This window comes from Onychomys torridus, chromosome 8 (assembly GCF_903995425.1).
Source record: "Onychomys torridus chromosome 8, mOncTor1.1, whole genome shotgun sequence".
Taxonomy (NCBI): domain Eukaryota; kingdom Metazoa; phylum Chordata; class Mammalia; order Rodentia; family Cricetidae; genus Onychomys; species Onychomys torridus.
Window position 1 is genome coordinate 48,786,870 of NC_050450.1, and position 21,489 is coordinate 48,808,358.

General features: G+C 52.9%; 3 protein-coding genes across 6 annotated transcripts in view; 1 reads left to right on the top strand and 2 right to left on the bottom strand.

Annotated features, from left to right (window-relative positions):
* Window positions 1–4,693, bottom strand: part of Flii (FLII actin remodeling protein) — a 14,100-nt gene extending 9,407 nt beyond the window's left edge. For both annotated transcript variants that reach the window (XM_036196579.1, XM_036196578.1), the window contains exons 1-5: window positions 4,352–4,693; window positions 2,859–2,969; window positions 2,527–2,598; window positions 392–472; window positions 21–106 (exon numbers count right to left, since the gene is read on the bottom strand). In XM_036196579.1, the coding sequence (XP_036052472.1) occupies window positions 21–106; window positions 392–472; window positions 2,527–2,598; window positions 2,859–2,969; window positions 4,352–4,414 (413 nt within the window). In that variant the 5' untranslated portion in view covers window positions 4,415–4,693. The remainder of the gene's footprint in view (window positions 1–20; window positions 107–391; window positions 473–2,526; window positions 2,599–2,858; window positions 2,970–4,351) is intronic.
* Window positions 4,694–5,641: 948 nt separating this feature from the next.
* On the top strand, window positions 5,642–11,283 carry Mief2 (mitochondrial elongation factor 2). Of its 2 annotated transcripts, XM_036196585.1 has the most exons (4): window positions 5,642–5,830; window positions 7,819–7,971; window positions 8,353–8,515; window positions 9,070–11,283. In XM_036196585.1, the coding sequence occupies exons 2-4, from the start codon at window positions 7,825–7,827 to the stop codon at window positions 10,122–10,124; spliced, it is 1,365 nt and encodes a 454-aa protein (XP_036052478.1). In that variant the 5' UTR covers window positions 5,642–5,830; window positions 7,819–7,824; the 3' UTR covers window positions 10,125–11,283. The 2 variants fall into 2 exon arrangements, with proteins under 2 accessions (XP_036052478.1, XP_036052477.1); XM_036196584.1 differs by lacking the exon at window positions 5,642–5,830 and having other exon boundaries at window positions 6,428–7,971.
* A 5,100-nt stretch (window positions 11,284–16,383) lies between these two features.
* Window positions 16,384–21,489, bottom strand: part of Top3a (DNA topoisomerase III alpha) — a 43,807-nt gene continuing 38,701 nt past the window's right edge. For both annotated transcript variants that reach the window (XM_036194872.1, XM_036194871.1), the window contains exons 17-19: window positions 21,055–21,177; window positions 19,091–19,779; window positions 16,384–17,394 (exon numbers count right to left, since the gene is read on the bottom strand). In XM_036194872.1, the coding sequence (XP_036050765.1) occupies window positions 17,216–17,394; window positions 19,091–19,779; window positions 21,055–21,177 (991 nt within the window). In that variant the 3' untranslated portion in view covers window positions 16,384–17,215. The remainder of the gene's footprint in view (window positions 17,395–19,090; window positions 19,780–21,054; window positions 21,178–21,489) is intronic.

The following is a 21,489-nucleotide window of genomic DNA, read 5'->3' on the forward strand; positions in this document are numbered from 1 at the left end:
GCCCTCAATCTCCCCGGCACCTGTTATGGCTGAGGTTGAGCACCAGCATGTTCTTAGCATTCTCCAGCTCCCGTGGGCATTCTGTCAACTGGTTATGGCTCAAGTCCTAGGGAGAAGGGGCAAGGTCAGTCCAGGGTGGTCCCACCTCATGCCTCTGTCATACTCAAGGACCTGGCAGAACCCTGAGCAAGGAGTGACAAGCATTCAAGGCCAGAGGGAAACAGAGACCCTGAGTGGAAGGGGGCGGGGTTAGGGAACTGATTCCATGAGTGATGTTGGCCCAGCACTGTCTATTTAAGGGACGATGATGTCTTAAGACAGAGACTGCTGTCATGAGTGAGGACAGAATGACTGGGCATCCTAGGGGCTAGATGGGCAGGTAACCACTGACCAGAACTGAGAGATCATCCAGCTTGAAGATATCATCAGGGACTCCAGAGTTCTTCAGGCTGTTGGCCCGAGCTACAATGGCCTAGGTATACAGGAAAAATTTGTGATCCTTACTTTTTGCCCTCAGGGAGAAACGGAGGCCAGGTGGGGAGCTTCTTCAGAAACTGGAGGCCAGGTCTGAGGACTCTCCCACCTCTGACCTTTGCTCACACACTCCATCTGGTGGGCTCTTCCTATTCTTCTGGTGAATGTCAAGCTTTAAAACCCAATGCCAATGTGCCTCAGAGCTCACCTTCGGAGTTGTGGTACTGGGATGGAAGCCCAGGGCTTTGCAAGTGACAAGCATGCACACTGTCACTGGACTGCATTCCCATCCACTTCTGTTTCTTTTTTCCAGGGACAGGATCTCACTACATAACTCTCGCTGTCCTGGAACTCACTCTGTAGACCAGGCTGGTTTCTGACTCACAGAGATCCTCCTGCCTCTGTCTCCTGAGTGCTGGGATTAAAGGTGTGTGCCACCTCCTTCATCTCCACTTTTTACTTCGTATTTTGAGTCAGGGTTCCCCTTGCTTGTCCAGCAGAACTTGAACTCTCTCTGTGGCCCAGGAGCGTCTCGAACTCTCCATTGATTACTTTAGCCTCTCATAGCTGGGATTGCAGTTTCTGTGCCACTGGCTCACAAGAATACACATCCTTTCTTTCTTTTTCTTTTATGTGCATGTGTGGATGCCTGCATGGATATATGTGCACCATGTGCAGCTCAAGGCAGTTAGGGCAGGCTAGTCATGGCCCTGACAGACTGGGGCAAGCCTGCTAACTCCGCAGTTATGTGATACTAGACAAGTCACCTCATCACTGTGTACTTCTGAAACCTGACTTCACAGACGTGTGGAAGCTTGAGCAGAAGGCTGGAGCTAGGGGAAGGTGAGATGACAAGAGCCACATCTGCTGTTTTCCTACATGCAACCTACCTGCTGGAGGGAAGACCTGTCCAAAGCTACTCAGCCAGTGTGGTAGTGTGAATGAGAAAGCCCCCATAGGCTCGTATGTAGTGGTATTGCTCTGCCCATGACCCTGGGCTATAGGGCCCAAAGGAGGCGGTGCTTCTTGTCATGGCCCGTGACCTCATAAAAGGAAAGGGAGAGGGGTCATGTGGGTCCTTGCTTCCTTTTTTTTAATAATCCTGGTGTGATTGGACACTGGATGTCCTGGAAATTGAACCTGGGTCCTTTAGGACATCAGTCAGTGCTCTTAACCGCTGAGCCCCCCCTCTCACTCCACATGAGTCTATTTACTGGGTAGTAGGGGTTTATTAAGATGTAAATTGAGGAAATACACTCACGAATACAAAACTGAGGAAACAGCTGAAGTTGTCCTCTGTTCCGAACGGGAGTGAATCCACCTGGCGGTTTGTTCAGACCAGGAAGCAGGCAGCACCCCCTTCTCACTTTCCTTTTAAGAGGTCATGTACCATGGCAAGAAGCACCACCTCCTTCAGGCCCTATAGCCCAGGGTCATAGGTGGAGCAAATACCACTATACTCATACATTTGAATGCTTGGTCCCCTGTTGGTGGAACTGTTTGGGAAGGGTTAGAAGGTGTGGCCTTGTTGGAGGAGGTGTGTCACTGGGGCCAGCTTTGAGAATTCAAAAGCCCACACCATTCCAGTTAGCTCTCTCTGCTTTGTGGTTGTCTCAACATGAGTTCTCAGCTATTGCTCAGCACCATACCTGCCTGTCTGCTGCGTGCTCCCCGCCACTATGGTCATGCACTCTAACCCTTGGAGCCATGAGCTCCCAAATGAAATGCTTTCATGTTTTGTCACAGCAAAAGTAAAGTAACCAAGACAGCTAGTCAGTGGCAAGGCCATGGTTTACCGCCAGGAAGCCCAGGTCAAGAGCCTGGCTCCTTGACATCTAGGGGTTCTGGCCCTGCAAAGATAGCCCTGGCTGAAGCCTGTAAGGCTGGCAGGGGCCGGATTTTCAGGCCACCTTCCAGATCCAGTCATACCAGCTACACTTCTGAAAAGTCACCTGCCTGTGTAGCCAGGGGTCTTTAGACGTTAGAGGAACATGACAAACACACACGGACTAGCACCATGTTCCACCTGCACTGGCTGTGTTCACAACTCACCCGAAGTGAAGGCAGGCTGGACAGCTCCCCATGCAAGGTAGTCAGATGGTTGTGGCTCACAGACAGGTGCTCCTGGACAGGGCAAGAGTCAGAGGCTCAGGTGGGGACCTAAGATGTGCAGTCCCTGTCTGCTGGGAAGGCCATTCCAATAACCCCCTCTCCTTTACACACCCTCACCTTCCTTGTATACCTTCCAGGTCCCGTGCCCATTCCCACGCCACCAGCTTTGCCCACACTTATTCCTGTTTTCTATGTGACTAATCGTTTTGGCAGGGTATGCCCACCTGCCCAGCCCTGGTGACAGGGACCCTCCCTCTGCCCACTGCCCTTACCAGTTTCTGGAGAGCCGCTAGTTCTTCAGGCAGGTAGCAGAGGCCTGTGCGGTTCAGCTTCAGCCACCGCAGACTGGTCATAGCCTTAACATTCTCAGGGAAGTAGCCACCCTGGTGGGAGCAGTCATGGTGAGGACCATCTGGGAGAGGGCTGCCCCTGCTCCCAACACCTCCTGTGGTCCCCGTGGTGTCTAGAGGCCAGAGTCAACTTCTTAGCCGCTTCACTTTCTATTTCCATTTGCTACTCACAAAATGGGACTCATGAGAGCCCCCAAAGGACAAATGTACCCAAATCTGTCTGTCCTGCTGGAGTCTGTGTTCCAGGGAGGCCAGACAGACCTGGTATGGTTAGTGGCACTCCCGTTGCTTTGCCTGGTGTTCCAGGCAGTTTGGGCTGTCTGCGGTGAGGTTCCCACTAACACTCCCCAGACTGCGCCAAGAGCCCAGCTCTCCATCATTCCTGGCACCGTCTCTTCAGTCAGAGATCCACCTGCCTCTGCCTCCTGGGTGTTGGGATTCAAGGCATGCGCCACACCGCCACCCAGCGGCTAACCCTGGCCATTTTGGCAGCTGAGCAGCTTGAAGCTTAATTGCCTTTTGTTACTGTTGCCTCCTCCAGCCACATTACCCAAGGTGACTCAGACATTCCTAGTCCAGAGAGGACACACAGAGACCCCAGGTGAGGATGGTGGGAACGTGGGCAGGGTAAAGCAGTGACAAATGTGTCCACGTGCAGGTTGAGCCCACCTCCTCCTTCTTAGATCCCCAATCTGACATCTACAGGGAAGCCAGGCCTCTGAGCTGCCCACCGTTCCTGTCCAGCTTTCTTCTCCCCTGAGCCCGCGATCAACCTACATTATTATTATTGTTGTTGTTGTTATTAATTTCAAGACAGGGTTTCTCTGTGTAGCTATGGCTGTCCTGGAACTCACTCTGAAGACCAGGCTGGCCTCAACTCAAAAAAGATCCATCTGCCTCTGCCTCCTAAGTGCTGGGATTAAAAGCGTGCTGGACTATCTTGACTTTCAAGAACTTGGGATGCCGGTGGCCAGTCCCCTGGCATGCCCATCAATCAGTCTCGCAGCTGCGCAGACCACACCGCGGAGGACCTCGCACACCTGTCAGACACTACATACTAACAGATCCCTTTCCATTCCACGCCTCCAAACAGGCTGATCCTAAGTCCCCGGGGCACAGGAGAACCCCGGTGCTGCAAGAGAAGTGACTGGCCCGAGACCACAGGGTGGGGCGGTAGCCGGCTAGGGCGTGTTCCCTCGGTGGCTAGGGCTCCGGGCGCGCGACCTGCGCGCGGGCCCCTCTCCTGTGCGGGCCCTGGTCGCCTGAGCCCCGGATCCGGTCTTCCGCTGCGGGCGGGGCCGGCCCGAGAAGACTCCCGGAGGCCCGCCCGCCCCGCCCGCCGGTCCCGGAAGCGGAGAGGGCGCGGCCCAGAGGGACGGCCGCGGGGGTCGCCCTCCCACTACCCCCCTGCTAACCTTGAAGTCGTTGCCGCTGAGGTCCACGCCGCGCACGAACGGCAGCACCCCGGTGGCCTCCATGGTGGCGCAGCTCTCGGGCGGGCAAGGAGGACGCTGGGCGGCCGGGAGCCGCGGGCTGGGTCAGCGCCGGCCCCGCCCCTTTAACCCGCGCGCGCCTCCTCCCGGCCGCGGCGGCTCCGGGAGCTGTAGGCCTCGCCGGGCGCAGACTTCTCGCGAGTTCGGGGACTGGAGAGGCCTGCAGGGGTCCGGGACTCCCGCTGGAGGCGTTCACCACCTCCAGTCTCCAGTTCGCGGCGTCGAGGGTGGGACCCAGGCACTGTCTCTTGGGCTGCTGTAGCCGCCGAAGCTGGCCGTGACCCCGGAGAGAGTATGGTGCCAACGTCAGGGGCACAGGCAGCGGCTTGTGGGTGACAGATCGGTGTTAGTGAGACTTCCGGGTCTTTGGGACCCAGCCCTTCTGCCTCTGGACTCAACTTTGCTTTTGTGTAACATGCTTCCCAAAGTTGTCAGGAGCAAAGGGGTACTCAACCTGTGGCAGCTTAGAGATCAGGGCGCACAGACACGTCAAAAGAATAACAAAGCAATGTTATTATTCTCGCCTGGCACCGGGACTTCCGCCACTGTTCTCTATTGGCTTGTTTCGTGCTCTAGAAGACCTGTGTGTCTCTTGGGCCGGGCTGTTAGTGGCTGGCGAGCCCACGACAGGTTGCCCATAAGCATGTACAGCTGTTCTGTGGAAGTTCAAGGGTCTGGCATCCGGTGTTACAGGAGGGAAGACAGGACTGGTGGAGTTCGTACAGCTCTTTTGCCATAGTGCGCCAGGCGGGCCAAAAGGAAATGAGACCACCGGGCACTCTAGCAGGGGCGAACTCGAGAGACAGAATGTGGGCCTTTGGGCTAAGTGCAGTTCTGTCTGCCTGGGAACGTGGCTCACCAAGGGAACGTGGGCCCAGAGAGCTTTCTCCACATTACAAGTACACACAAGGTCAGATGTGAGGCATAGACAGAAACCTGCCGAGAATCCCAGGTCAGCCTTGGCTTCAGTGTGAGTCCCTTTCTCAAAAAAAAAAAAAAAACAAAAAAACAAAACAAAACAAAACAAAACAAAAAAGTAAATAATCTCGATCAGGCCCTGAACAACTGTCACTCACTTGCCGCCACCCCCAACTTTGCGCAGACAACATGGCCTTGCGCCTTTAAATCCGGAGTGTGTCTGTGGTTTCCGCCCCCGCCGGTCAAGGGGCGTGCCTGGCGCTCATTGGCTGAGCTGCGCAGTTTTGAGCACGTGTGCGCAGGAGTTGTGCTCGCGGATTGGAGCGAGGGCGTGCTTATCCAGCGTGCCTTTCGGGTCACTTGCGGCTCCGGGCCTCGGCGTTCGGTTCCCGGGGCTTGCACGTTCCATTCCCAGGCGGGTCCTGGGGCTCCAGGTTCCTACTTGCTGCGTCCTCGGGTCGGTGCGCTGACGCCGGGACGCAGGTACGGCTGCAGCACGCAGGGAGGCCCGGGGTCTCCCTGACCTGGGCGTGGGGCACGCGTCCCTATGCAGGTGGAGGCGTGGCTTGTGGTCACACCGTGGTGGGAGGGAGGACTTGGGCCTTGAAGACCTGAGTTCGAATACTGCAGTTGGCCCTTCCCGACTTGGGTATTGCGTGATTTCCATGGCCTCAATGACTTCCTCCTTGAATAGAGTATAAGAGCCGTTTGTATGTGGTTACACGTTTCTGCTCAGCCCTGATCCAGGGTAACCAAATCAGTTTTGGCCCAAGGAGAAGGATAGGTAACAACCAGGCTATGAAGAATCGGGTTATTTTGTTATTTTTGTTTGTTTGTTTTGAGCAACGCCTTTATTATGTAGCTCTGGCTGTCCTCCAACTCACTGTATAGATCAGGCTTGCCTCGAACTCCCGTTGATCTGGCTGCTTCTGACTCTTGAGTCCTGTGGTTAAAGGTTTGCATTGGTTTTTTGTTTGTTTGTTTTGTTTTCTTTCGAGACAGGGTAGTTTTGGTGCCTGTCCTGGATCTTGCTCCGTAGATCATGCTGGCCTTGAACTCACAGAGATTCTCCTGCCTCTGCTTCCCGAGTGCTGGGATTAAAGGTGTGGGCCACCACTGCCAGCTCCTGAGTTGGTTATTTTTAATGACCTATTTTATTTCCTCCTTCCTGGAGTTTGAATACAAGACCCCGCCACATGCAGGGCTGAGTCCCACTTTAGACAAGTGATGCCCCCTTCAGTTTGCAAAGTGGACTCCTGGTCTGAGGCAGTGGTAGACAGTAATGAAGAAGCAGAAACTGCTCTGAGCTTGTGATGGGCCCCCTGGCTGGCCTTTGACCTTGCCAGGCCCCAGAACAGGGTCTTATTTTTAGTCTAGGAGAGGAGACAGGTGTCCCAGCTGAGTCACAACGAGCTTCATTTCAGGCTTCAGCTACTCCAGGCATCCTGTCACTTGGCAGCTGGATCCCAAGGCACCCATGGCCCTGAAGGGAGGGCTGAGGTCCTTGGTGCCCAAGCAGGCAATGACCTTCTGGCTTAGTGGACCGGGCCCTGGGAATTTGTTTCCTTTCCCAGGTTCCTGACCGCACCCCCACCCCGTCCAGCTTTTCTTACCTGTGCCATTGTATGGAAAACACAAAAGCCCTTGGCTACTGGCCTTTCTCTTACCGTCTTCCCATTCCCAACGTTGGTCCAAGTCCAAAGGGCCTGGCCCGCCTCTCCTGACTCAGTGGGCTATTTAGGGTTACTTCACTCACCACTGGACCATGGGGCCTTTATCCTTGACTTGTACATGCACTCAGCCTGGCCTCTGATGGGGTTGCCCAGCCTCTGGAAGTTTTCCTGTCAAGATTTGGAGGGGGGGAGCAGTAACTGGATCCCTGAATTTGCTGAGGGTCTGTCAAAGGCCTGACAGGCCCCACCCAGGCAGGCTTCCTGGAAACTGGCATTGCAAATCTTTCTGATGGGTCTGGGTTCCTCCTGACAGGCCACCACAGGGTGGCTGTTGTGAGTGGGTCCAGATTAGAAGTCTGAGAACCTGACCGGGAGGCATGGGGGAAATAAAAGCGCTCAGGCTTTGAGGGTGGAAGAGCCTGAGGCTGTGCTGTGAGGTCCAGACTGCAGTACTTGTTTGTTTGGCAGCTTGTATCTGTGTAGAGTAAGGGTAGTGATGGTGAGCCCTGTTTCTTGAGGTCCTTGGCAGATGTCAGAGTTACCTTGGAGGGTGAAGCCAGGAAAGAGGCTTGGAGCCTTCCTATGTGAGCCCCCTTCCAGAGGTGGGAAGCTTGCGGGTTTCAGGTAGGGGCCTGGCACTTCCCATACTTCCTTCTAAGAGACCCTTTGAGCAGGCCCTTTTTCACGAGTCCTCAGGAAACTGCCCTCTTGATGATGGCTAAGCACCTGCGCTTGTCAGCCCTGCCAGGCTGGCTGCCCTCTCCCTCAGCCGCACACCCCTCCCTGCCTCTCTTGCAGGCAACCATGGCCGAGTTCTCCCAGAAGCAGAGGAAGCAGCATGGCGGAGAGGGCCTGGGCAGCGTGGTGGACTTCCTCCTGGCTAATGCCCGTTTGGTGCTAGGTGTGAGCGGGGCTGCAGTGCTGGGCATTGCCACCCTGGCTGTAAAGCGGGTAAGGCCAGGCGGGCATGGCCTGCCTGAGACCTCCACAAGAGGAGGCAGGACCAAGGAGCTGGGGGATGGTGGGACTTTTTTGTTGTTGAGTTTTGTTGTTGTTTTTGGAGGCAGGGTTTCTCTTTGTAGCCCTGGCTATCTAGAACTCACTCCATAGACCAGGCTGGCCTCGAACTCACAGAAATCCGCCTGCCTCTGCCCCCTGAGTGCTGGGATGAAAGGCGTGAGCCACCACCGCCTGCCCATGGTGGGACATTTTGAGGCTGGACTGGAACAACAGGGCCCCCCTTGCTTTTTCACCCTAGCTTTCTGGTGTGTTCCTCCCCGCCCAGCTTTGCCGTGGCCCCCGATGCTCTGATCTGTGTCACTTTGCCTGTAGCTCCTCGACAGGGCCACTAGCCCTCGGGATGAGGATGACAGCAAGGGGGACGGCTGGAAGGAGCTGAGCCTGCTGAGAGCCACATCACACCGACAGCCCCAACCCCCCCCTGCCGCCCTCAGCCAGCCCATACCTCTTGTGTCCCCCCCACCCTCTGCCCCAGGTGAGCGGCACTTCTTCCCGTCTACTGTGGTGAGTCACGTGCAAGAGATGCAGTCTCCACAAGGGTTTGCTCCTCTTTGGGTTGTGGGCCCCTCAGATGATGAATAGGTATCGTAGGCCCGTGTTTTTCTGTTGTCCTAAGGATAAAACCCCGAGCCTCACCTAGGCCAAGCAGGCTCCACCACGGAGTTCTTCCACAGCCCTGGGATCCTCGATTTTACCTGTCTGCTTTCTACTATAGCAAAGGTTACACCATGTGATGGTGGAGAGCCTCAGATGGGGAAACTGAGACCTGAGGAGGGGCAGGATCTGTCTTCCCCATTCTCTGTAAAGTTGTTTTAGTTGTAGGAGCCAAAGTGTTGGGACTCTGGGCAAGTGAGACTTTCTTTGTCATCATGCCCTCACTGTCCTAAGGACCTGAACTCAGGGCTTTCTCAGTGGCCATCACAGGTGAGGACGAAGCCCAGTGTGGACACACAGCTAGTAACCAGGTAGAGTCTTCCCAAGTTGTTGTGGGACTTCCTGATACATTCCCTTGGATGCTTCCCTCTGCAGTGGAGCCCACTCATTCTCAGAAGACACCGACACCTCAGCTCAGCTCCCCAGCGCCCCTCCGCCTGACGTTCCAGGAGAAGCTGCTGGCATTTGAACGTAACTGCGTGGTTATCCCAGAAGCCCACGTGACTTTGGTGAAACAGCTGGCTGGAGACATTGCCTTGGAGCTGCAGGCCTACTTGAGGAGCAAGTTCCCCGAACTACCCTTTGGTGCGCTTGTACCAGGTGGGCCTCTCTACGAGGGGCTACAGGCAGGGGCTGCCGAGCACGTGCGCCTGCTGGCACCTCTGGAGTTAGAACCAGGTCTGTGGAGCCTGGTCCCTGGTATGGACACTGTGGCCAGGGAACCTCGATGCTGGGCTGTGCGCAGGACCCAGCTGGAGTTCCATCCCCGAGGGCGCAGCCCATGGGACCGCTTCCTGGTGGGGGGTTATCTTTCCTCCCGTGTCTTGTTGGAGCTGCTCCGGAAGGCCCTGGCAGCCTCTGTCAACTGGCCAGCCATTGGCAGCCTGCTGGGATGTCTGATCCGGCCCAGTGTGGCTTCGGAAGAACTGCTGCTGGAGATCCAGCATGAGTGCCTGGAGTTCACGTTAGCTGTGCTCTTGGTGGTCCCTGGGGCCAGCACTGATGATCGTCTCCTGCTGGCTTGGCCCCTGGAGGGGCTGGCCGCCAATCTCTGGCTGCAGGATCTATATCCAGTAGAGGCTGCCTGTTTGCGGGCCCTGGATGACCGGGATGCTGGCACTCGGCGGAGGCTGTTGCTGCTGCTGCGTGGTGTGTTTCGTGGCCATCCTGCTCTGGTGCGGCTGGGCTGGAGTCACCTGACCCAGGTGGTTCTGCATCTGGGGAAAGAGGAAGTGGTCTGGACCGAGGAGGCCTTGGGGGATCGCTTTCTGCAAGCCCTGGAGTTTCTGGTGGGCAGCTTGGAGCAGGCCAGCCTGCCCTGTCACTTCAACACTAATGTGAACCTCTTGGGAAGTTTTCGGGAGGAGGAGATTGATGACATTGGCTACATACTGTACAGTGGTCTCCAGGTCCCTGAGAGCCTACTGTAGGTGGATGACAACTGGGATTGGCTTGTTTTCTGATGCTGAAGAGCAGCAGCCACCTCCCTCCCAGGACACTGTAGAGTGGGGTTTGCTTTATTTTAGCCAGAGTGGAGGGGAGGATCTAGTGCCTAGGCCCATGGGTGGGCATGTGCCTGGGTGGTGGGGACCAGGATTCCCAAATCCAGAGAGTCAGGGTTGCTGTCACCTAACGTGGCTAGCCTGGCCTGGCTTTCGGTACCAGCCACACCGATGCCCCCTGGCCCTCCAGGGTTCACTTAGGATCTTGGGCTCCGTGTATCATCACCAGCAATGAACTCACCTAGAGTGAGATGTGGCTTTTGATTTCCTAGGCTTCACCTAGGCAAAGGCTGATTCCAACTTTTTGCCAAGAAGGAAACCTAATGTTCTTGGTTGGGTAACAGCTCCAGTATCCTGGAGGCACACACAGCTGGTCATTGAGTCTCTGGGGCTGGAATCACCTGGTACCCTGGAAGATAGCTTCTTAGCTGTTGAAAGATGTTTTCCTGATGGTCATGCATTTGTTTTTCTGGTTGAGTCCTCAGGCCTTGAAGTGGAAGTTGTCTCCCTTGCTGCCTGCCTGCCTGCCTTATACCCCAGGGAAGGAAGGTCTTGTTTTCCTCCTGCTTGGTGGGTTTTCTCTGTAGGTCACAAATTACCTCTGGGAGAACCCTTCCTCATTGGGGAGCTGAGATCTATGCTGCCCACACAAGGCTGTCCCATAGTGGCTGCTCCTGGACCTCACTGCAGGGTAGAGGACATGCCCCTCCCAGAGGCCTGTGTGCAGTCCTGGCCTCTGCAGTGTGCCAAAATATTTGATAAATGTCTGTGTCCTGACCTGGCACCCTGGTTAAGGTGGCATGGCTGGAGGAGGGAGATGACTTTCCCTGCCAGGAGGCCTTTCTATTTTAAGTACCACTCCCCCTACACACACACACACACAGAGAAACAAAGCTATGCCTTGACGAGTGTGAATAAAAGGAAAATTTTATGCATGTGTGATTCTTGCTGGCAGAAAATGGTCTTCATATCTTTGTAGGTGGCTGCTTGGAGCTTCACAAGTCTTGTAGCTGCCTTGATGTGGAGGCTTGAGGTCATCATGGAGATGACCAGATTTCTTTTTAGTAGTCTTTTCAGGAGCCAGGCGGTGGTGGTGCACGCCCAGCACTCGGGAGGCGGATCTCTGTGAGTTCGAGGCCAGCCTGCTCTACAGAGTGAGTTCTAGACAGCCAAGGGCTACACAGAGAAACCCTGTCTCAAAAAAAACAAAACAAAAAACCTCCAACAACAACCAAACTCTTTTCAGGCTGAAGAGATGGCTCAGCGAGTGTACCCTCATCCCCTACCCACTATAACCAGGGCTGAAACGCACCGTCTGCACTGGGGGGAAAGTGCTGTTGTGTCTCAGCCTGAGAGGCCCTCAGGTATGTGGCTTCGGTGACAACTGAGGATCCACTTGATATACAGCTGCCTTGGCTCAAGTGCCGCCCGCTCGAGGGACACTTGTTCAGTCTTTGGTTCAGAGCGCCCCTGCCTCTACCCAGCCTTCAACCGTGGTTTTATCTGGCCTCAAGCTCCTGCTGCATCCACTTGCAGACTTCCAGGCCTGTGAGAGATCTGGGACATAAGTGTGCCCCGGTGTCCCCTTCTTTGGAGACAGCGTGGCCAAAGGGTAGACAGCCAGGGTGTGGGAGGAGCGCTCCCTCACTCCTCAGGTCTCTTAAGCCTTCAATTCCATGCATGGCCTTTGACGACTGCACTTTTTTTGCTTTGTTTGTTTTTCAAGACAGGGTCTCTGTAACTTTGGCTGTCCTGGAACTCACTCTACTGTAGATCAGGCTGGCCTTGAACCCAAGAACCCTGCCTCTCTCTGCCTCCTGAGTGCTGGGATGAAAGGTGTGTGCTACCACTGCCCAGTAACGTTTGCACTTTTAATACGACAAGACAATTTTGTTTGTTTGTTTGTTTTTCGAGACAGGGTTTCTCTGTAGCTTTGCGCCTTTCCTGGAACTCGCTTTGGAGACCAGGCTGATCTCGAACTGACAGATCTGCCTGGCTCTGCCTCCTGAGTGCTGGGATTAAAGGCGTGCGCCACCACCGCCCGGCAGACAATTTTCTTTGTAAACAGGTAAATGCCTTTAAAAACAGCCCTTATTTGCTGAGTCAGGTAGTTGCAGCAGAAAAAGACTGGTACATACACCAAGGCAACACCAGTGACTCTGGTGACACATGGATCCTCTACGCTGCTTGACAACTCCCGGGCAAGTCTTTTTAGTTCACTAAGGCTGTGCCTCAGTGGGTGGATGGCCCAATGCCCAGGGCTTTTCACTTTCATGGACTTTAGAAGGAATGTTCCATATTTGGATTGCAGGCAGAGTGAGTATCACTTCCTAGTGTGGAAGCTGGCATTTGAGGTAGGGTTATATGGCCTCACTAACAACTGAGGATGGACCTGTCACCTGGGGCAGATCTTCCATTCCAAGGATGGTGGTAGGAAGTAGCTGTCTTGATTTGCTTTTTATTGTGATAAACACCATAACCAAAAGCAACTTGGGGAGGGAAGGGTTTGTTTAGCTCATGTATCCTGAGTATCAACTGAGGGAAGCCAAGGCAAGACCTTAAGCAGGAAGCAACCTGGTGCAGAGAACCTGCTTACTGTCTCATTTCTGATGGCTTGCTCAGCCTGCTTGCTTTTCCTTCCTTCCTTCCTTCCTTCCTTCCTTCCTTCCTTCCTTCCTTCCTTCCTTCCTTTCCTTCCCTCCTTTCCTTCCCTCCCCTCCCTTCCCTTCCCTTCCCTCCCCTCCCCTTCCCTTCCCTTCCCTTCCCTTCCCTTCCCTTCCCCCCTCCCTCCCTCTGTAGACCAGGCTGGCCTCGAACTCAGAGATCTATCTACCTGGCCACCACTGCCCGGCTCAGCCTGTTTTCTTAACAACTCAGGAACACCTGCCCTGGAGTGGCCCTGCCTGTAGCTGGCTAGAGCTGGCTGGTCCCTCCCACATTAATCACAGATCAAGACCACCTGATACAGGCTTGCTTACAGGCTGATCTGATGGAAACATTTTTTTATTGAAGTCCCCTCTTCCCAGATGACTTTGGCTTGTGTCAAGCTGAAATAAAGCTAGCCAGCGTACTGTCTAAAAGAGACAACTGATGCTCCATGGGCATAAAGGAGTCAGGAGCCAACCTGAGGTCTCGTTCGTCTAGCCTTGTCCTTAGTGCAGCCTGGCCCAGCAGGTCTTGGTCCCAGCAGTATTACCTGTGTAGATTTAAAAACAAAAAAAAAAAAAAAAAGCCAGGCGGAAGTGGCCCACACCTTTAATCTCAGCACTTGGGAGGCAGAGGCAGGCAGATATCTCTCTGAGTTTGAGACCAGCTTGGTATACAACATGAGTTCCAGGACAGCCAGAGCTGTTACACAGAGAAACCCTGTCTCAAAAAAACAAAAACAAAATAGAAAAAATCTTTGGGGCACCTTGGGTCCTGAACCTGTGAATTCTGTGTTATATATACTGATAAATATAAAGTATCTCTAAAAGGCTCATGTGTTGAAGGTTTGGTCTATAGTGGCTGATGGTTCTGTCAAGCTCAAAAGAAAGTATCTGTATTAACACGAATGGGCAGTGGCTGGGGCACAGCTCGGGGGTAGAGCCCGTGCTTAGCATGAGGTCCTGGCTTTATGTCAGCACGAACTAAGGCAACCGAGCTCAGCAGTGGAGGGCCTGTCAACCATCACAAAACCAACAAAGGACTTGCAGGCACTCAGCCTGATGTGATTTGCCCGTCATCCATCAGATTGGCCTATAGGCAGGTTTGTGAGACATTCTCTGGGTTAACAATTGATGTGGGAGGGCTCAGCTCACTGAGCAATGCCACCCTGGGCAGGTGGCCCTGAGCTGTACAAGAAACCAAAACCGAGCAAGCCATGGGGAGCAAGCCAAGTTCCTCCATGGTCTCTGCGTTGGCTCCTGCTGACTTCCCTCCATGATACTCTAAGCTGTGAAATGAAATGATCTCCTTCCTCCTCAAGCTGCCTCTGGTCATGGTGCTCATCACGGCAACAGAGAGCTAACTGGGACAGTGGCTTTGACAAAGAAATCACTTTTAGGGAAAGCCAAGTATGAGTCAAAGTTGGATTATTTAAAAGCAGAAAGAAAGGTGCAGAGGGAGAGAAAGGGGGTGAGACCTCTGAGTGCACACAGGACGGGACGAGTGTGGGCGTACAGCTATAGGGTCATGATCACAGCGGCTCTCTAACCCTACTGAGAAATGTCCCTCCCCCATCCTGGGACTGCTCTGGGTGGCCTAGGTGCTCGTTTTAGCAACACTTACACTGAACAAAGATGAACATGGCCCCTGCTCAAGGATGACATGCAAATTCACCAAGTGTTCCCTAGGTTTGTTGGTTGGTTTGTTTTTTTTTTTTCTTTTGCTTCACACAAGGTTTCTCTGTGTAACAGTCCTGGCTGTCTTGGAACTCACTCTGTAGACCAGGCTGGCCTTGAACTCAGAGATCTGCCTGCCTCTGCCCCCCGAGTGCTAGAATTAAAGTCACACAACACCTCATGGCTTTTTTTTTTTTTGTCTCTTGGATTATACTCATATCTGTAAATTAGTTTGTGATAGAAGAAAAAGTAGAAAGTTTTAAGGAAGGTTTATGAGGGTGCTGTTGAGGTTGAGTGACCAGGTTGTGCTTGAGACTCAATGGGATACATCACCCTAAGTGAAGGCAAGCCTGCTTACTGCCCTGAGTGTCTCTGGAGTACACACCTTGTCTCCACAGGCAATTTTGGTTTTCTTTTCTTTTTTTTTCCTCCCGGAGACAGGGTTTCTCTGTGTAGCTTTGCGCCTTTCCTGGAACTCACTCTGCAGACCAGGCTGGCCTTGAACTCAGAGATCCGCCTGCCTCTGCCTCCCGAGTGCTGGGATTACAGGCGTGCGCCACCACCGCCTGGCTAATTTTGGTTTCTCAGTGCTGTCGGAAAAATTTCAACTCCACTAGCAGGGCCCACAAGCTCCTCCTCCCCCCCCTCCAAGTGACTATAGCAGCACCCCAGGCCCCACAGTTAGCAGAGCGGGTTTGTGAGTGGTGCATGCCAGCAACTCTAGCACCTGGGAGGCTGAGGCAGAAGGATCAGGGGTTCAAGATCATGTTATTTCATACATACTAGCGCAGCTATAGACGAGGAAAGAAAGAACCAGGGTGTGGAAGAAGAGAAACTTCACATGTTAGTGTTGAGACTAAAATGGTGCAGACACTATAAACACTGAAAGTTAGCTAAAGGGTTAACATTTCATTGCTGTGCATATATCCAAAATGACAGAGATGGCCATCCAGATGCCAGTGAGTGGATGTCACAGCGGCAGCACTCACAAACATGGGGTACAGCAGTCCCTCTCATTGGACTGAGTGCTCTGCAGTCTACTGTGGGCACAAAACATCTCAGAGAGGTGAGGAGGCATCGCCTTCTACTTCACCACCATCAGTTCTCAGCCTGCCTGATGTAATGCTGTCACTGTCTGCTCCTGTGAAAAGCGTATATAGTTTGGTACCATCTGAGGCTTCATGCTACTTCAGGATGTGGGAGAATATGGCCCCACATATCAGCAGGACTAGTGTCATACCCATGGGAGTTTATGCAGACATACAGATGGAGTGTGGGGGCTGGAGAGATGAATTAGCAGTTAGGAGTACTTCTCATCCTAGAGGCCTAGAGTTTGGTTTCCAGCACCCATACTGGGTGGCTTACAACTACATGTTACTCCTTGGTGGGCACCTGCATACATGTGGGATCCATCTCGACACACATAATAAAAATAAACCTTTCAAAAAAATGAGCCAGGTGTGGTGGCATATGCCTTTAATCCCAGCATTCAGGAGGCAGAGACAGATGGATCTCTGAGAGTTCAAGGGCAACATGGTCTACAGAGTGAGATCCAGAACAGCCAAAGATACACAGAGAAGCCCTGTCTCAAAAAATAAACAAACAGCCGGTGGTGTGCATGCCTGTAATCCCAGCATTCGGGAGGCAGTGGCAGCTGGATCTCTGTGAGTTCGAGACCAGCCTGGTCTACAGAGCTAGTCCAGGACAGGCTCCAAAAATACAGAGAAACCCTGTCTTGAAAAACCAAAAAAAAAAAAAAAAAAAAAAAAACCAAACAAATAAACAACAAAATATGGAACAATGACTTAGAGTACCATCTCAACAAATCCTGTGAACATTATGCTAAGGGAAAGAAACTAGGCACATAAGGCACATGAGGCTCTTTTTATATGAAATGATCAAACAGGTAAGCCCAGCAGGTGAGGGGTGGACCAGGGACAGGTCCTAAATGGGCTGCGAACTGTCCCCACTGAGCAAGGGTAGGAACTCACTGCTGAAACCCTGCTGCCAGTCAGGCTGAGGGCTACTGGTCTAAGCAAAGGCTGTTGTTCAGACTTGGAAACAACTCAAGGAGCAATTCACCTCTCACCTCTCACCTGTAGGACAAAGCGGCTCTTCTGGCAGCTTCAAGGGACAAGCCACAGCAGGGGTAACTGGGATAGGAGGGCGCTGAGATGGGCCGGGAAGAGTCCCAGGAAGAAGCCCCTTCGGCCTTCACTGGCTCTTGCCGCACCCCCACACCGCACACCATCAGAAAAAGTGGACCAATTTTTTATTAAGGCACATGAGCTACGAGTGTCCTAGACGAGCAGGAACGGAAGCTTCTGCACATACATTAGGAGAGTCACTTCTCAAACAGCTGTGCAGCGTCCCGTCTGGGCTGCCCAGAGCCTGTGTTGGCTGGACGCACAGTCAGGGCTGGGCGGTCACAAGGTCAGTCTGCTTACACACTGACTGACCATCTCCTCTATTTTCAGCAATGCAGCCGCTAGAGTCACCCCTGAGCCAGACATAGGAGCAGTAGCACCCAGCAGAGCCAGCCAGATTCTCCAGAGGTCTCTGATCTTTGTAGTCCTCAACAAAGGAAGGCCAGCTCTAAAACCCAGTGCCTCCTGAGGTTTTCAGGACAGTGGATGGCCACCTGGTCCCAGTGAGCTCATTCCCTGGTCTAAGCGCCTCCCTCCACCTTGCCTGCCCTCATCTGTTCTGAGGACAAAAGGGGCGGGTGTGTCCAGGCTGGTGGCAAAGGCTACATTTCCGGGGCTTTTTTGTTGTAGATCCTGCATCTGAGGAACCAGCTCTTAGTCTTTTGCTTGCAGCCTCTGGTCTCTGGGCTCCTCCTCTGCCTCCTGGCCATGGCGGGGCTGCAAGACTCCCTGTGGGAGGAGACAGGAAAAAGCTGAATTCACAACTGATAACCCTCAAGTAGCAAGGTGCACCGTCAGTTGTGGTGGTGTGCGCCTGTAGTCCTAGTACCTGAGAGGCAGTGGTAGTTCAAGGACAGTGTGGGCTACATAAGACCCTGTCTCTGACGAAACCCAAACAATGTTGGGAAAGATGGCATCTTTTACAAGTCAGGTGAACCCATGGGCTAGACTCACTTTGCTCTGTGAAGGTCAGCTTCATGTCAAGAATATGGTACATCCTACCACCTGTTACCCGCTTTCTCATACTTTTAATCCCAGCACTCGGGAGGCAGAGGTAAGAGGATCTCTGTGAGTTCAAGACCAGCCTGGTCTACAAAGCGAGTTCCAGGACAGCCAAGGCTGTTACATAGAGAAACCCTGTCTCAAACAAACAAAACAAAACCCCAAAAGAAGACCCCTCCCCAATTTTTCATTTTACCTATGTGTGTATATGTAAGCTGATACGATTGCAGGTGTCTGCAGAAGAAGACATGGGACTCCCTGGAGCTGAAGTTACAAGGGGTTGGTTGTGAGCCACCTGATATGCGTGCTAGAACCAAACTCAGGACTTCTGAAAGAAAAGCAGGTGTTTCTAACCACTGAACCTTCTCTCTAGCCCTGCTTTCTTACTCTAAAGAGACTGAAGTTTAGAGACTGTCCTGATGAGGAGGCAGTGGTGGTCACCAGCCAGCTCCCCACTTTACCTTGCCTGCAAGAAACCTTCCAGCCAATAAACAGGCCTCGGTGCTGGCTGCCCTGTCATTGAAGCCATCTAGTCATCTGGCTTGGAGGTCACGTGTCACTTCTGATGAGCCTAGAAAGTCTCAGGTGTGTACAAGGCTGAGGGCTCTGCAGTTATTTCAAATATGGGCATAGCAAAGGATGTACTGACTGGGGGCCTGAGGTCCTATGTTCTTCAGCAGGCCTTCTGGGTACTTCTTGCATCTGGTAGCCCAAATACAAGAACCATGTGAAGTCAGCTATGGTGGCACATGCTTGTTATTTCTGGTACCCAGAAGGCTAAGGCAGGTTTGCAAGACTGAGACCAGCATGGGCTACATACATAACCTGCCTCAAAATGGGCACCCCAGCCACAACTGGGATTGGAAAAATCTGTTTAACTGCAAAGTTGCTGCTTAGCCTTGGGTTTACTGCTGTGCACTGCAGTGGGAAGGACCCATCTGATCCAGTGTCTGGGTGCTAGTCCTTGTGCGTTCTTTCCTGAGACACAGGCCAGGCTGTGTAGCTCTGGCAGGTTACATACCACCACAGTCAGTGTGCCATCAGATAAAATGAGGCTGACATCAATGACCTAGCAAGGGTGACAGTCTGCAGGGGAGGAAGACACTTATTTCTACCTTGGGCCCTGTCACTGTGACACCAAATAAACTCCTTCACTGGCCTGCACCTCACCTCATTAGAAAACTGTGATCTAATTAATGCAGATGAAAGATGCCTGCTTAGGAAAGTGTATTTATCACAGTGCTAGGCACAGTGGCGACTCTTCAATGTGAACCCAAGATCCTCTGGTTCCTACCTGGATGAACAATGAGGAAACAGAGACAAAGCCATGGCCCTACACTCATCTGCCTTCCCTCCTCTCTGGCCTCTGCAGTGGTAGCCACAGTGAGAACCTCTGAAGGGACCTGCTGCCCTGCTCCCTCACCTGGGGCCACATTCTCATCCACCCACTGAAAGAAGCCACACTGCTGCTCTCGTGGCTTGGCACAGGTGTGGAACTGGCGTCCTTTGTTGGGCCCATCCTTCTGCACAGTCCGTGTGACAGCAGGCTGCCCGCACAGGCAGGACGTGGTTCCCTCACTGTCACCGCCAAGGCTGCCAAAGTCATCCACGCTGCTGCCGAAGGCTGATGGGTATCCCATGGAGTTGCCCGAGGGTCTTGATGCAGAGGTAGGGGCTCCCCCTCCGGGGGGATGGCTGCTGTCAGCCCACAGGAAGAAGCTGCAACCACCCCCACTGCACTTATAGAAGTGCCGGCCCTGGTTGGGGCCCTGCTTGCGGACAGTGAGCAGCACAGCCTCCTGGCCACAATTGCAGATCACGGAGTTGCTTTCACCAGCAGCAGTGGATGGTAGGAAAGTTTGAGCCACTGCCTTGGAAGGTCCAGTATGTCTGTTGACCAGAGGTTTAGAGAGGCTATGCTGGCTGCTGTCCATCCTGTTGAGGGCCTGGCTGGCCTGCAGGTGGCCAGAGGGCTGGGAAGCTCTTGGGGCGCCCCGTGAAAATCGCAGGCCGAAGATTTCCTTCAGAGTCTCATCACATCCACCTATGCAGCCAACAAACTCCAGGGGCATGGTTGGGGGAAGGCTACCACGCTTAAACTTCAACTTCAACCTAGGGAGGCCAAGACAAGAAAAGATGTTCATCTTTGCCCTGGTGCTCGGTGGTCACCAGTCACAGCCTCCCTGCACAGCCCAGGAAGTCCATCAGAGTACAGAGCAGGAAGTGTACAGATGAACGTTCAGGCTAATACAGGCACCCTTGAAAAGTTCTACTTCTCTACACCACTGGCCCCCTCAAGGATCCGGGGCTCTTTCAAGGTAAGGGAGTCAAGACAGTAAGAATGCATCTAGTCTACTTTCATGTTTCTATGTGTGCACAATAAAGAGTTTTCCAGAAATGATGAAACACGATGGCTCAGTGGAGTACAGGGACAGAGATGGAAACAAATCCAGTCTTGCCTGAATGAAAAGCAGTATTATTCTCTTCAGTAGTGCTGTGTATCTGCTCTGGAAAGTAAGTATTTGTCCTATAAATCATTTAAAAATACATTAGTAAGAAATGCATGTGCCATGCTGGGCAGTGGTGGTGCATGTCTTTAATCCCAGCACTCAGGAGGCAGAGGCTGGCAGATCTCTGTGAGTTCAAGGCCAGCCTGGTCTACAGAGGAGTTCCAGGACAGGCTTCAAAGCTACACAGAGAAACCCTGTCTTGAAAAAAACAAATAAAAGAAATGCATGTGCCAAGCTGGGCATGGTGGCACATGTCATCTTTTTAAAAAAAGATTTATTTATTTATTTATTTATTTATTTATTTATTTATTATGTATACAGTGTTCTGTATACATGCATGCCTACACACCAGAAGAGGGCATCAGATCTCATTCTAGATGGTTGTGAGCCACCATGTGGCTGCTAGGAATTGAACTCTGGACCTCTAGAAGAGCAACCTATGCTCTTAACCTCTGAGCCATCTCTCCAGCCTGGTGGCACATGCCTTTGATGCCAGCACTCAGGAGGCAGAGGCAGGCAGGTCTCTGTGTGAGTTCCACAGAGCACAGCAGAACTAGACCAGTCAGCTACTGGGGCTGCCACTGAGACAAGCGGAGAAGAGCACTCCCTAGAGCAGCGGTTCTCAACCTTCCTAATGCTGCGACCCTTTAACACAGGTCCTCACGCTGTGGGGACCCCGACCATAACATTATTTTCCTTGCTACTTCATAGCTGTAATTTGCTGCTATTATGAATGGTACTGTAAACATGTTTGGTGACAGAGGTTCGTCAAAGGGGTTAGGACCACAGGTGAGAACACTGCCCTGGACACTCCTGCCTGGGTTCCAGTGAGAGGACAGGAGAGTTCTGCAGTGCACGCCCCAGGCACCCAGCTCACCTGTACACAGTGGGTGGCTGACAAATGGAGCACACACTGCTGTCCCTGCTGGCCTCCAGCACCGAGTCAGGAAACCACACAGCTGACCGACATTCTGGGAACCCTGTGCAGCTAAGGTAGAACCTGGAGAGCAGAGTGGACAGATCAAATCCAGGAATTCAAAAGGCACACTGCTTACATCCATCTGCCAGGAAGATCATTCTTTTCTTTTTGTTTTTTGTTTGTTTGTTTGTTTTTCAAGACAGTTTCTCTGTGTCGTTTTGGTGCCTGTCCTGGATCTCGCTCTGTAGACCAGGCTGGTCTTGAACTCACAGAGATCCGCCTGGCTCTGCCTCCCAAATGCTGAGATTAAAGGCGTGTACCACCACCACCTGGCTCTTTTATTTTCTTGGTTTTCTGAGACAGGGTCTCACTGTGTAGCCCTTGCTGGCCTGG

Bases quoted from the DNA above. Each gene is read 5' to 3' on its own strand.
- Mief2 (XM_036196584.1), top strand. From the start codon at position 7,732: ATGATGGCTAAGCACCTGCGCTTGTCAGCCCTGCCAGGCTGGCTGCCC. The intron at 7,972-8,352 runs GTAAGGCCAGGC...CTTTGCCTGTAG, and splicing joins CCACCCTGGCTGTAAAGCGG to CTCCTCGACAGGGCCACTAG. The intron at 8,516-9,069 runs GTGAGCGGCACT...TTCCCTCTGCAG, and splicing joins CCCCCCACCCTCTGCCCCAG to TGGAGCCCACTCATTCTCAG.